General features: G+C 41.2%; 1 protein-coding gene across 1 annotated transcript; it reads left to right on the top strand.

Moving 5' to 3' along the window:
- Positions 1–396: 396 nt before the first annotated feature.
- Positions 397–14,970, top strand: GSTP1 (glutathione S-transferase pi 1). Its single transcript, XM_070726574.1, has 7 exons — positions 397–476; positions 647–685; positions 7,472–7,578; positions 7,872–7,959; positions 9,349–9,452; positions 11,896–12,003; positions 14,711–14,970. Coding segments are annotated over exons 1-7 (636 nt in total). The 5' UTR covers positions 397–475; the 3' UTR covers positions 14,900–14,970.
- Positions 14,971–15,491: the final 521 nt, after the last annotated feature.

The raw sequence follows: 15,491 nt of genomic DNA, 5'->3' as shown, positions 1-15,491 counted from the left end.
ACTCCTATTTCCTCCAGCTGTTGTTCCTCTCTTCATCAATTGCCGTTCCTGGAAAAGGGGAAAGTACAGTACACTCTACTTTTCGACTTCGTGGACCAACTTTGACGCGAAAAGAGCAAAAACTGCAGCTCATAAACGACTCCGCTGCAGAGCCAGCGCCCTGTTAACAAAAAACAACTGACTCTCCGTTTTATTTAGGGATCGTCTTTTTCCAGGCACATTCCAGTTGCCCGAGACGGCCCAAAAGATTGCCTTTGGTTCCCGCTAACCAGAGGCCAGCTTAACACCATGGGTAATAAGGAACAATACGAAGTCTCAGCCTCTTCCTGCCTCTTTAAGAAGGGCTGGTCCAGAGGCCAGCTAGCGAAGCGTGACTCAGCAACTTTTGCTTTGTGCAGATTCCAACCAGAGAATCTGTTCGAATCACTCGCTCTCTGCTTTGGGTTGTGTGCCTTTGACCCGCAGCTTTTCCGATAGTGAGTATCTCCACGTTTCTGTTCCGCCGGCCTGGTTCTCCTTCCCATCCTGGGGTGATGGGCACCCGAGATGGAATTTTGGGAGTGGAGGGGGGGGGTCCACCTCCTCGCGGTTTATTAGCTCTAGCGGGTGCTGCGGTAACTCTCCTTCTTCCTTTTTTCTCTCCTAGTGCCTGGCGAGTACACCCTCACCTATTTCCCCGTGCGAGGTGAGTAAGTACTGTACTGAGAAACCGGTCTCGGGCGGGAAGGTGGGGCAGCTTTTTAAAATAAAGTTGCAAAGGAAGAAAGCGGGGAAATCTTCGCCAGCAAGACGAAACTTGAAATATGCTTCAAGTTTCTCTTTCTAAGCTCACGAAAAGTGTTTGATTTGCAGCAATTGCTCTATCCCTGCAGCTGAGCTTGGCTTCCACATTTTCAGAAATTATTCATTTGTCCAATACATAAATACATAGGAAGAAAATAGACATGTGATAATATAAAAGAGGGTGAAGGTGAACTTAGAGGAGAGGATATATGAAAGGAAGAGAATAAGATAGGTGAAAGAAAGGAAAGGCACACCAGTGCACTTATGTAAGCCCCTTACTGGCCTCTTAGGAACCTGGAGAGGTCAATGGTGGAGAGTCTAAGGGAGAAGTGTTGGAGGTTCTCCTTGCTGGTTTCCTCCTGCAAAAACAGACTGCCTTTTTTTTTACAAGGGCTTTACAGTATTGTTTCTTTCCGATCACTTTGGTCATGTGTTGAAGTTTATACTGGTTTTGTTGCATCCCAATTGACCAGCTTGGGGCCTATGAGGTGCCTATGGTTCTTAACCTGGCAGAATCCCCTGGGAGAAGTTTATTCATTCTGCCTTTATTACTTATTTGTATAAGTAACTAAGGCAGAAAACAGAACTAATACTCATTTCTCCTCTTATTTTCCCCACAACAATAGAATAGAATGGAATGGAATAAGATTTTTATTGGCCAAGTGTGATTGGACACAGAAGGAATTCATCTTGGTACACATGCTCTCAGTGTACATAAAAGAAAAGATACATTTGTCAAGAATCATGAGATGCAACACTTAATGATTGTCTGAGTACAAATAAGCAATAGAATTCTTTATTGGCCAAGTGTGATTGGACACACAAGGAATTTGTCTTTGGTGCATGTGCTCTCAGTGTACATAAAAGAAAAAGATAGATTTGTCAGGAAACATGTGGTACAACACTTAATGATCATCATAGGAGTCAAATAACCAATGAGGAAACAATATTAATAAAAATCTTAAGGATATAAACAACAAGTTACAGTCATACAGTCATAAGTAGGAGGAAATGTGTGATAGGAATAATGAGAAAAACTAGTAGTAATAGAAGTGCAGACATGCAGAAGTGCAGATCATATTAGGAACCAGTCAATATAAATTGTAAGGATACAAGCAACGAAGTTACAGTCATACTGTCATTTGGGAGGAGATGGGTGATGGGAACAATGAGAAGATTAATAGTAATGCACACTTAGTAAGTAATTTGGCAGTGGTGTGGGAATTATTTGTTTAGCAGAGTGATGGCATTCGGGGAAAAACTGTTCTTGTGTTTAGTTGTTCTGGTGTGCAGTGCTCTATAGTGTCGTTTTGAGGGTAGGAGTTGAAGCAGTTTGTGTCCAGGATGTGAGGGATCAGAAATATTTCCCCCGCCTCTTTTTGTATACAGGTCCTCAATGGAAGGCAGGTTGGCAGTAATTGTTTTTTCTGCGGTTCTAATTAACCTTTGAAGTCTGTGTATGTCTTGTCAGCAGCTCCTTGGGCAGTTTGATTTTCCAGAGTTGGCGTAGAAAGAACATTCTTTGTTGTGCTTTTTTGAGGATGATTTTGATGTTAGGTGTCTTGCAATAGGTCGAACTTAGAAATTTGAATTTCTCTACTGTTGATACTGTGTTGTCTAGTATTGTAAGAGGTGGAATTATGGGCGGGTTTCTCCTAAAGTCTACCACTATTTCTACGGTTTTGAGTGTATTCAGTTCCAGATTGTTCCAGTCCTTTGGGGGTGGACTTGAGAGTGAATAACTGGCCCTAAGTCACCCAACAAGTTTTCTAAACGGTCAGTTCCCCAATTTACCTTTCTTTGTAAAGCTATGTTTGGGCTATTTGTATTTGGGTCTAGTTGCCCTTGTGCTTCTAATATCTTTTGGTAAGTCTGTATAGCCATCTTTTCCATCAAGTTTTTAATTTTTATCCACTATCTCTTCCTGTCTGTTTAGTACTTGATCTTCTAATCGTTCTGCCATTGGGAGAGGGTTCCTTATTTCAATTTGGTTTTTAGTAAATAAAATATTTTTAAATATTAAAAAAAAGGTTTTCTAAACGAAGGTAAGACTAGAACTCACAGTCTCTGGCTTTATAGTTTGATGCCTTCACTAATAGACTGAGTTTTAATGGCAGCATGAGAAGTCCCCATAAATACATGGGACAAAAAATGTCAAAACTATTTGCTGCAAAAAAAAAAAAGTATATGAGGGAGATATTGGAGCCCCTTTTATAATTGGACAAAACTCATGTACTGTACAGTATTTACTTATTCAAATATAACAGTAACATGTAGTTATTTAATCCTGCTAATATCTATCCATAGCAGTACTATATGAAACACTGTATCTTTCTTGTACTACCCCGAATATTAACAATAATGCACTTCAGAACAAAGAACATCTTTAGTTTAGGAAAAGGAGTTTTTAGCTTCATTAAGTCCTGAGATGGAAATGAAACTCTGAGTCTAAAGCAGTGTTTCCCAACCTTGGCAACTTGAAGATATCTGGACTTCAACTCCCAGAATTCCCCAGCCAGCATTCGCTGGCTGTGGAATTCTGGGAATTGAAGTCCAAATATCTTCAAGTTGCCAAGGTTGGGAAACACTGGTCTAAAGCATACATTCTAAGCAGCACTGTTTCTTGTTCAGATAATAAAGGAACAATGAAAAACCTTTTCTCTCTATTTCCTCATCCATTTTTTATTTAATGTCTGTCAAGAATTCTAGATTGTCCTTAGTTTTCTGTAATATTCTGGAGAATGGGGGAAAAAAAATTAGCACCCACCCATAAATTTTTTACCATTTTTCCATGGGGGGGAAAACTGTCTTTTTCATCAAACTGAATATAAATAGAAAATAATGCAGAAATGTTTGTGTTTTTTAAAAAAAAATTGCAAAGCATTTCTTTATTAAGGAGTATGCCGCCGGTCCCTGCTGAGCTAAATAGGATTTGCTACATAATCTATTATATTAACATTCCATACCCATACAGGAAGAATGTTCTGTGGCTACCAGACATCTCAACAGCTGTGGCTTCCATGGCAGCAGGCACAGTGGTGGCATTTCCAAAAGTAGTCTGGGGAAAAAATAAAAACCCGGGCAATTTGTTGCTTCTGCTCTCTCTCTCTCTCCTCCTCTTCCCCCCCCCTCTCTGTCCAGCCGAAAGAGCGCCCACTGCAGAAAGAGCGGCTCCCACCGGGAGAGAAAGAGAGCGCAAGCAAGAAGTAGGCACGCACAGGTAGTTTTACTAACTCCCTCTGCCATGGTGTTGCAAACACCCCACAGGCTTGCCTCCTCTGGGCTCTGCCTTGGGCAGAGGAGGAGGAGGAGGAGAGGCAAGGATTGAGGCTCCAGAGGGGGGGGGGAGAGCCCCGCCCCTCCCCATCCGCCAGCGAGACATGGAAGGGCCTTTCCAGCCACAAACCCCCGGGATCCATCTCCCTGCACCTCTGGCTTGGTGGTCGACTCACAGCAGGCTCTATAGTGGGGTCCTCCAACCGCCTTGCCCCACCACGCTGCTGGGCGTGAGTTCAATCACTAGGTGAGTTGCTGCTGTGACCGTTGCCTTCTCTCCCCCCAAGGAAAGGATGGGGGGCTTGGAACAAATGGGCAAGTGTGGGCAGAGAGCAACGTGCCCTGATAAGGGGGTGTGAGGTGCATGGGGGGTCTTCCCCCTTTCCCTGGAAAGTAATTGGGGGGGGGCTTATTTGAGGGGAGGGTGTATTTCAGCGCATGTGCTGAAAAGCCCGATTGGCCTTATTATGTGGATGTGTCTTTTTGTCAGGAAAACATAAGTAGTTTGATATTCATTGATTTGTTAAAATAAAATATCCTATTGCTTCCTTGTTTACTTTTATTAAGAGCTTTTGTACACCTGCTCAGTCTGGTCAACTCTGGGTGTAATGTACATGAGCAAGCCAATACAAAATATATCAACAAAAATTAGCTTTAAAAAACACAGTAAATTAACAACACAAAAACAGGTAAGCTTTCTAATCACACTAGAGGGCCCATGGGATATAATTTATGTTTGGTGTAGGCAAAGCAATTGGGGAGAAGATGGTAGAATAAGCCCAAGGGAAATGGCTACTGTTATTCATTAGTTATTGGGCTAAGAATCAGGAATAGTTCACCATCATTTGAAAGATTTTCTGCCTCTAGATTGTTTTGAGCATACAACACCACAAAATTTCATTCAAGTAATTTTCACAGATTTATTTACTGCACAGTAGATAGGGCTTCCTATCTATCTACCACCATGAGTAACTTGGCTCCTGTGACTTCGTGGACATATTCTTTTTTTTAAAAAACAATAGATAAGTGCTTTGCCACTGCCACTTCAGAGATAATTTTTGCCATACCAACTCTGGTTTTCCCCAGAGGGCTCCCATCTAAGTATAAACCAAGTGTCACACTTTTGCTGAGATCACCTTAGCTATGGTTTGGAAGATGGTGTGTTTTAGTCTCAGAGAGTTGGCTGGCATCAGAACTACAGAACTACAGTGGCACCTCTACTTAACCATAGGAATCAATGTAAAAGCAAATAATGCATTCAAACCCATTTGGAAAGAAATAAAAGCTCGGAATTTGGGTGGGAGGAGGAGGAGGAGGAAGACGAGGAGGACAGTCACTGATGAAGGAAGAAGGTGAGGTGAGGGGAATCAAAAAAATCCAAAACTTTAAGGCTTAAAAAAAAAGAGGGACTCTGAGGTGGCGAGGAGGAGCACGCGCCTCCCATACACCCGGTGTGAGGCTGCCTCCCATACACTGCACCAGAGAGAGAAACCCATGCGGGCGAGAAGGGGTAACCTTTGACCAAAAGGTGGCTGCTGCTGCTGCTACCTGCTTCCTCTTCCTTCCCATGCTGAAGGGGCTCCCCTCTCCTCTCACTTGCTTTGTAACTAGCGCATTTCTTTCATTGTCGTGACTCCTTGGTTTGGCTGAAGCCAAGTTGATCCAGCCAGGGCTAAGCACCCCCTTTTGCCTTTCCATGCCCAGACGCTCTGCGAGGCAATCTCGTGCCTGGTGTATGGGAGGCAGCAGGAGGGAGCCACCACTGTGAAGTGGTTTATTCCCTCTCCAAGCACCCAGAGAAAGGAAAACACTCCATTCGCTCTGGACTGCCAAAACCTCCTTAAGCGTCACCGAAAGGTTCCTCTGGCAGCCCAGAAAAGCCCAAGGTGGTTGGGATTAAAGATGGAATGGCAGGAAACTGGCCGGGCCTTTGTGCCACTCTTAAATTTCCTGGGAAATTTTTTCTGGCTTGGGTTCTTAAGTAGAAAATGGTTCTTAAGAAGAGGCAATAAAATCTTGAACACCTGGTTCTTATCTGGAAAAGTTCTTAAGTAGAGGTACCACTGTAAAAGCCTTGTAGTTAATGTGAGATCAATCCCTTACTGTTGTTTTTTAATAATAGCAACACCTCTTAGACTTATATACTGCTTTACAATGCTTCACAGCCCTCTCACATTGCCCCAACAATCTGGGTCCTCATTCTACCCATCTGGGAAGGATGGAAAGCTGAGTCAACCTTGAACCTGTGAGATTTGATCTGCCAAACTGCTGGCACCTTGTAATCAGGGGAAGTAGTCTGCAGTACTGCATTCTAACCTCTATGCCACAGCGGTTGTTTGCTTGCTTAGCTCATATTAAGCTCCTTTGGGCAACTGTAAAAAGACTGAGCTGCAAGCCATCTACACCTGCTTTTCCTCTTGGAGGGTAGTCATGTCTTGACTCTGACCATTTCTCCAGCAGGAGGGAGTCTTGGATTTAGAAGGAATGTCTCATTTTATGACAGTACATAAAAATGTACTTATTCAAAACCCAACAGCAACATTTTTTGAGAGCACTTCACTCAATCCATACTTTACTTACATTTTTTTTTCTGTTGGAACACTATTATTTTAAAGAAATATCTGGAGTTCTTTAGATGAAGAAGCACCCTGGTTAATGGATAATACACCACTTGAAATACTCAGCGGGAAAAGTGTAAAACACAACATTTTACCTAACATAACATAAACATGGTAACATAAACATTACCAATAGAAGAAATTATTTGTTCCTCAGAATTGAACTGTGGGGTCCTTGGTACTCTCTTGGTTTGGTTGTTTTCTTGCAGACATTTCATTACCAAACTATGTGATATCATCAATGCTAGTAGTGTATGGGGGTTTATTCTATATACTAGTGGATTGACCTGTTAGTGTTGGTAGGAGTGGCCAGGGTGGTTCCTTGATTGGACTGCTGTTTACTGTTAGCTTGTTGGTGGCGTAAAAACATTGCTGTATGCCCTTCCTCTGAATCTACTGAGGTTGAATTCAAGAGGCCACAGAAAGCTAGCCTTCACAGACAACGTCCTCCCAATTCCAATATTTGACTCAAGCAAGCAACTGCCTCATTTTCTGACAAATCTCTCTGATCATTATCTGCATCAATTGGGTTAATTTTAGACTTCTTCCTTACCATTTCTTTGGCAAATGTCAGCTTTCCTTCTGCTCCATTGCAGCGGCAATTAGGTTTTCTTGAAAATACTGTTTCTCATCACAGAACACGCCAAACCAAAATGTGGGGGTTGAGTGGGTAGCTTAGCATCTTGTGAATCCAAATAATTATAGTCAGTGACCCATACTTAACAATTATGGTTCAGTGTGCTCGGTAAAGGTTGCCACTTGGTTTATCCACGCTTGAATTTTTTTTGTCTCAGGCCGTGGAGAAGCTATACGCATGCTGCTGGCTGACCAGGGGCAGGAGTGGACTGAGGATGTGGTGAATGGGGAGATTTGGAAGAAGGGAGATCTGAAGAAATTATGTGTGAGTAACTTGATCTGCCTTTGAGATGCATTTTATGGGTTCAGAAGCGAAATCCTTCTGCGAAATGAGCTCTTACATGCAACTCAGTGTTACAATTTCATTAACCAGATTTCTGTCCTAGGATGCACAGCCTGTGGCTCTCCAGTTAGTTTACAAATTTCATTATCTTCGCTATTTGCAATACTAACTGGGTCTTGGGAGGGGGCATTATTCAGCAGTGTTTTTACTTTCTGGGAAATACAATGGAATGCTCCACCACTGACCATTTCTCTCTCTTGTCTTTTCTTTTCCAGGCCTTTGGCCAAGTGCCGAGATTCCAGGATGGGAGTTTTATACTGCATCAATCAAATGCTATTCTGCGCCACTTGGCTAGGAATCACGGTGGGATATATGGGCAAATCTGTGGGCATGTTGCCTTTTGGGCTAGAGCATTTGTGTCTACGTATATGGTTATGTGTATGTAACATGCCTCTTTGAGATGATCACAATGGATTTCTACATGCTTGATCTTAACAAAAAGACCAAGAAAAAAAATGGAATTCAATTAATAGCTAACAGAGATAGAGCCAGTTTGGTGTAGTTATTAAGGCACTGAGATGGAAACCTGGAGACCACGAGCGCTTATCCTGCCTTAGATAAAAGCCAGCTGGGTGTCCTTGGGCCAGTCTTTCCTCCTCAGCCCAAGGAAGCAGGCAATGGCAAAACATTTCTTAAATCTTGCACACACACGCGCAAAAAGAAACTTGTCCAGGCACTTGTTAAGAGTGAACACTGACTCAAAGCATAAATAAACAAACCAAAAAAGAGATTATTTATTGCCCATAAGTGATTTTTAAAAATATAATAAAAAAGCAACTACCAGATGTGGCTAAAATGTATATATTAAAAAAAAAATCAAAGAATAATGGTTATTTATTTATTATTTTATTTATTTATTAGATTTGTATGCTGCCCCTCTCCATAGACTCGGGGCAGCTAACAACAATAATAAAAACAGCATATAACAAATCTAATATTTAAAATAACTAAAAAACCCTTATTAAAAACCAAACAAGCACACACACAAACATACCATGTATAAATTGTATAGGCCTAGGGGGAAAGGATATCTCAGTTCCCCCATGCCTGACGACAGAGGTGGATTTTAAGGAGCTTACGAAAGGCGAGGAGGGTGGGGGCAATTCTAATCTCTGGGGGGAGTTGGTTCCAGAGGGCTGGGGCCGCCACAGAGGAGGCTCTTCCCCTGGGATCCGCCAGACGACATTGTTTAATGGACAGGATCCGGAGAAGGCCAACTCTGTGGGACCTAACTGGTCGCTGGGATTCGTGCGGCAGAAGGCGGTCCCGGAGATATTCTGGTCCGATGCCATGAAGGGCTTTATAGGTCATAACCAACACTTTGAATTGTGACCAGAAACTGATCGGCAACCAATGCAGGTTATGATGTGCATAAACACCGATAATAAATTAAAAACTGATTTGGGCCAAATACTTCAATCAAATGTAGGTTTGGCAGTGGTAGATTGTCTTCCAGATGTTAGATGTATGAAATCTCTGACTACATTCCCATACAATGCTACTCAAATGTATAATTTGTTTTTGACTATTTTTAACTCCATCCATTATAGATCAACCCACTGTAGCTTATTCAGCAGAATGGTCTAAACTTGTTATATTGGGGATGGTAGAAAAATGCAGTTGTTGTTATCAGTGTTGTTATGAGGATCATCTCTAACTTTAGACCCGGCCACTTTCTTTCTTTCCCCTTAGGACTCTATGGTGAAGATGCAAAGGAAGCAGCACTGCTGGATATGGTGAATGATGGTGTGGAGGATCTGCGAAACAAATATGCCCGCTTAATCTATCAGAACTACGTAAGATGGATTAAAGGAGAACTGGGTCTTATTTTTAGTTGCTGAATGGAGAGCTCAGTCCCCTATTTAATGATGTCTTGCTTTCTCTGAGAACGAACAGGCTGATCAAATCATGGGTTTTTTTAACAGTATCTAAGAAGAGGTAGATTTTACTGGGAAAAGCTCATTTAGGTTTCAATCTTTTAAAAAAAATGTAACAGTGTGCCTGATTAATTTAGTTCAGCTGAACTTTTTACCCCACTGCAGATGGTAAAGCTTTAACCAAAAGGGTTCCAGTAAAAATGTCAGCGACTTTGGCTCCACGGTTCTCATTAGCCAGAAGGAAATGGCTGGGATGTTTCCTATTAAAAAGCATCACTAGCATACAGGTTCTTTGCTTGACTGCAGTGCATTCTCTTTTAGGTTAGGGGTGTCCAACTCAATTTTATTGAGGGACAGATCAGTATTGTGGTTGTCCTCTGGGGGTGGGAGGAGTGGTCTTAGGGAGGGTGTGGCTGGGGTGGTTATGGTGATAATGAGGTGTGATAATACCGTTGCTGAGAATGGGAACTGGGCTGGAGATGCAGTCAGGTTATCCCCTGTCATAGTTTTTGGAAAGACCTTGGGGCAGTGCACCCATGGTGGCAATAGGTTGCTTACCAGGTATAACAGTGGGCAGCACATCATCTAGAAAAGGCAGGAAGAGGGCAAGTGGCACATGAGAACCAGGGATTAGCAAGAGAGTTTTGGATTAAACCCCTATCAGATGATCTTTGAATATAGAAGTTGTGAATAATAATAATAATAATAATAATAATAATAATAATAATAATGCAAATCTAATAAATAATAATAATAATAATAATAATAATAATAATAATAATAATTATTATTATTATTATTTATTAGATTTGCATGCCGCCCCTCTCTGTAGACTCGGGGCGGCTCACAACAGTGATAAAAACAATACATAATGACAAATCTAATAATTAGAATCTAAAATAACAATGCTCCCACACTGGAAGTTTTTAAAAAGATGTTGGATAACCATCTGTCTGAAGTAGTGTAGTGACTCCTGGCCAAGCAGGGGGTTGGACTAGAACAGTGATTTTCAACCTTTTTTGAGCCACGGCACATTTTTTACATTTATGAAACCCTGGGGCACATTGAGCGGGGGGGGGGGGGGGGCTAAAAAAAGTTTGGACAAAAAAATTCTCTCTCTCTCTCTTCCTCCCCTTCACTCTATTTCTTTCTCTCTCCCTCCCTCTTTCTCTCCTTCTCCATCCCTCTTTCTTTCTCTTCCTTCCTTCCTCTTTTTTGCTGTCTCTCTCCCTCCCTCCCTCCATGTCTCTCTCTCTCTTTCCCTCCCTCTTTCTCTCTCTCTTGCTTTCTTTCTCTCTTTCTCTCTTTCTTTCTCTTGTTTTCTCTCTCTTGCTTTCTTTCTCTCTCTCTCTTGCTTTCTTTCTCTCTTGTTCTCTCTCTCTCTCTTTCTCTCTCTTGCTTTCTTTCTCTTTCTCTCTTGCTTTCTCTCTCTTGCTTTCTCTCTCTCTTGCTTTCTTTCTGTCTTGTTCTCTCTCTCTCTTTCTCTCTCTTGCTTTCTTTCTCTTTCTCTCTTGCTTTCTCTCTCTCTTGCTTTCTTTCTCTCTGAGCTTCGCGGCACACCTGGCCACGGCACACTGGTTGAAAAACACTGGACTAGAAGACCTCCAAGGTCTCGTCCAACTCGTTGTTGTTGTTGTTGTTGTTGTTGTTGTTGTTATTATTATTATTATTATTATTATTATTGGGACTAGAAGACCTCCAAGGTCTCTTCCAATTCGTTGTTGTTTTGTTGTTGTTGTTATTTTTTTAAATTATTATTATTATTATTATTATTATTAATGGTGTTGAAAGAGTGCCAAATGGTGGAGTAGTCCATTTAAAGGGAAAATAAATTTGCATTTTAGGAAGAGTACAGACTCAACCCAGGGACTTAGAGAATGCCAGCTACAATTATATTGGAAGTAAAAACTAGGTTTATTAAGAAATGAAGATTAGAAAAAGCCTCCAACCTATGGTCTTGGACAGAGGGATAAAATTATCACAGTTAGTTGAACACAAAGACCCAGTAAGTCATGTGAGAAACAGCTGAGATCTGTTTCTCCTTCTATCATCGAGTCTTCGGAGAGGGGCGGCATACAAATCTAAATAATAAATAAATAAATAAATAATAAATGGGCTCATAGTTGTAAAGAGATCATGCAATCTCTAACAATCAAACCCATTTTTTTAAAACTGAAGGGCTTGGATTGCCCCCACTCTCCCCCAATAACAAGGGCTCAAGCAAACTGCTCAGGATAATTGAATCCTTCATTTTGCATTATTGGTAGAAATGCCTTGGTGCATTCCTTTCACCCTAATTCTTCTCCCCAGGAGGGAAAGGCAGACCTGGGCGAGGAAAGAGCTGACTGTTTTTCTTTCACAGGAATCTGGCAAAGCTGCTTACATTGAGGCCCTGCCAGCTGAGCTGGCCCCCTTTGAGAAACTCTTGGCTCAGAATAATGGAGGGAAAGACTTCATTGTAGGCAAACAGGTAATCAAACCATCACAGCTTCCTGTGGAAGAGACATCTGGGCTGGCCATTAATGGTCTTCCGGTGATGGAGGCAATTACTCTTGGGTGAAATTATTGTTAATGTGTGTTCATAGTTAATGAAACCACTGCAATTTACTATATTGCAGCCACAACCGCCTGGTTCATGCCAGCCATGAAATCAAAGCTAAAGCAATCAAGTATTGCTAATGTGCTAACAGCAGGTTTCTGCTTTGTCTTGTGTGTATTAATCTTGATTTTAGATAAAGACTCAACCCATCCATATTGTACCAATGGAGTAATTCATTTAGAATCCCAGCTCTACTTCCAGTTGATAGTATTTCATAAAACTCAAGAAAGCGGCTTTTTAAAAAGAAGAATCAAGATTTTTCTGACAATTGGAGTTTTGTGCCGTGTTCTGTGCTTTCCAGCAGTCCCACATAATTGTTACAAAAATAAGGTCAAAAAGCCCCCCCCCAGGTGTTTATTTTTCAAGGCCTTTACCAGCAAAGGCCATATCAAGTTTGGTGTTTTCTTCCGTGCCATAAAGCAACATTGATCCATCAATGTATATGTTTCTACCTTCCCTCATGTTTTCTGGGCTTATTTGTGTACATGTGAGTGAAAACTGAACAACCCTGAGCAGGCTGATTTATTTTATTTACCGGTATTTATTTATTTAATTTGTATGCCGCCCCTCTCCGTAGACTCGGGGCGGCTCACAGCAGTGATAGAAACAATGTACAATACAAATCTAATAATACGAAGTTAAAAACCCATAGTTTAAAAAACATGCACATAACACACCATACATAAATTATATAGGCCTGGGGAAGATATTTGCTGCTGGTGAATCATTCACTCCTGTTTATATAACAACATCCCTGTCAGGGATGTTGCATTTAATAAAAGCCTTTTATTCCTGGGAGGGTGGAGGTGTTTCCTAGACTTGTGGTGCTGGGGTCATTTTCTGACATGGCTTCCCTTATTGAGTGGTCCAAGCAGACCAAAAGTTCATGGCTACCATGGATCTTGCCAATTTACTGAGGGGGCAACGTGCATGAAAGGTGAATATGAATAGACTAGAATAGAATTTTATTGGCTAAGTGTGATTAGACATACAAAGAATTTGTCTTGGTGCACATTCTCTCAGTGTACATAAAAGAAAAGATAACTTAGAAACATGGAAACATAGGAGATTGATGGCAGAAAAAGACCTCATGGCCCATCTAGTCTGCCCTTATACCGTTTCCTGTATTTTATCTAACTTCATCAAGAATCATAAGGTATAACACTTAATGATAGTCTCGGTACATAGAAGTAATCAAATCATATTAGGAACCAGTCAATATAAATTGTAAGGATACAAACAACAAAGTTACAGTCATACAGTCATTAGTGGCAGGAGATGGGTGAGGGGAATGGTGAAAAGATTAATAGTAGTGCAGACTAAGTAAATAGTTTGACAGTGTTGATGGAATGATTTGTTTAACAGAGTGATGGCGTTCGGGGGAAAACCTGTTCTTGTATCTAGTTGTTCTGGTGTGCAGTGCTTTATAGCATCGTTTTGAGAGTAGGAGTTGAAGCAGTTTGTGTCCAGAATGTGAGGTGTTTGTAAATATTTTCACAGCCCTCTTTTTGAGTCATGCAGTATACAGGTCCTCAATGCTGGGGTAGATATGTGATATGAAGTATGGGGCATTGATTCCACCCCTTGTCATGGACATATAATCCTCTGGTTGCTATGAAGTTTCACTGTATATCCCCACCCCCTTCACATTTTATTTCCTCTGGGAAAACCTAGCGAGTCCAGATGATTTTCAAAGGACAATTTTGGAGTTTCCCATGGGCAGAGTGGATCATCTGATCGAAACCTTGGCTTCCTGGTTAAATAACGGGGTTATGGCACTTGATCAGATTGCTCTGGAATGGCCATTCCTTCCTTGGTAGACCAAAACACTACTGGAGATGAAGCAGCAAAGGAAAACCCATCTTAAGCCTGAGAGTGGGTATAAAAGACCTTACATTCAAGTTTACAGTATGGGGATATATAGGCAGCGAAAAGATCATACTGTATTTTGCTGCCCGCATTGTGTTCACTGAATGCTACACAACAGCTCTTTTTTTGAGTTGCCTTAAGAAGCAAACTCCGAGTATGGGTGAAATACAAATAAATTAAATGCATAAATATGCTGCACTTGGAATCATCAGCACAGTGCAAATGACTGCCAGACTGTCCCCTTCCCTACAATTGGAGATTTTTTTTTCTCCCTTGACCCCAGCCAAATCCAGCTCATTTTTAAACACAGAGATTTAGTTCCATTCTGTTTAGTTTTTGTTCTTGTGATAGTTAGAGATCCAAACCCCTTTATGTGATTTCATCTCAGTATTCCATAATTCTGTAGGTTGCAGGAAAGCACAAAACACGCTACCAAAATCCAGATATGTGAGAAACCTCAATTAAAATCAATAACAACAAACTACTTTCTTGAGTTTTGAGAAATACTATCAACTGGAAGTGGAAGAAAATGCCAGCTCAGGCACGATAGATATTTAGTAAATATGATACAGTTTAGTCCTTGAAAGATTTGATATGTATTTAGGGGGTGGGGTGGGATATCTGTGTACAAAAATGCAAAATTGAACATGTTTCGCAAAGTTTTTCATTTCTTCTATTGCTGTGTGCCACTCCTCTCCATCTTCTCCAGATCGGCTTTGCAGACTACAATCTGCTTGACATTCTACACGCTCATTTGGTCCTGGCATCCAATTGTCTGTCTTCCTTGCCTTTGCTGGCTGGCTACGTTCAACGCCTTAATGACCGGCCACTTCTCAAGACTTTCCTGGAATCAGATGCCCGTAAGAAACGTCCCATCAATGGGAATGGCAAGCAGTGAAGACACTTTTCTAGGATGCAAGTCTGTAGTTTTGTATCTTTGAGGTCTAATAAAGCTACCATGGTTTAAAAGGCCTGTATCACTGCTGGGGAAGGGAAATCACGAAAATTATCTATCTCATCTCATCTCATCTCATCTCTCCTCTCTATCTATCTATCTATCTATCTATCTATCTATCTATCTATCTATCTATCTATCTATCTATCTATCTATCTATCTAATTATCTATCTAATTATCTATCTATCTATCAGATTTGTATGCCGCCCCTCTCCGGAGACTCGGAGCGGCTTACAATAACAATACATAATACAAATCTAATGGTTAAAAAAAAACAGTTTAAAACCCTTATTATAAAAAACAGTCATTTATTTATTTATTTATTTATTCATTCATTCATTCAATTTTTATGCCGCCCTTCTCCTTAGACCCTTAGACTCAGGGCGGCTTACAACATGTTAGCAATAGAACTTTTTAACAGAGCCAGCCTATTGCCCCCACAATCTGGGTCCTCATGCATCCCAAACAAACCATACATAAAATGAAACAGCCCGGGAGAATCAATTTCCCCATGCCTGATGGCAGAGGTGGGGT

Source organism: Erythrolamprus reginae, chromosome 1 (assembly GCF_031021105.1).
Source record: "Erythrolamprus reginae isolate rEryReg1 chromosome 1, rEryReg1.hap1, whole genome shotgun sequence".
Lineage (NCBI taxonomy): Eukaryota > Metazoa > Chordata > Lepidosauria > Squamata > Dipsadidae > Erythrolamprus > Erythrolamprus reginae.
This window is presented reverse-complemented; position numbering and strand designations above follow the sequence as displayed.

Excerpts from the sequence above, each read along its gene's own strand:
- GSTP1 (XM_070726574.1), top strand. Across the intron at positions 686-7,471 it reads CACCTATTTCCCCGTGCGAG|GCCGTGGAGAAGCTATACGC; the intron begins GTGAGTAAGTAC and ends TTTTTGTCTCAG. Across the intron at positions 9,453-11,895 it reads GCTTAATCTATCAGAACTAC|GAATCTGGCAAAGCTGCTTA; the intron begins GTAAGATGGATT and ends TTTCTTTCACAG.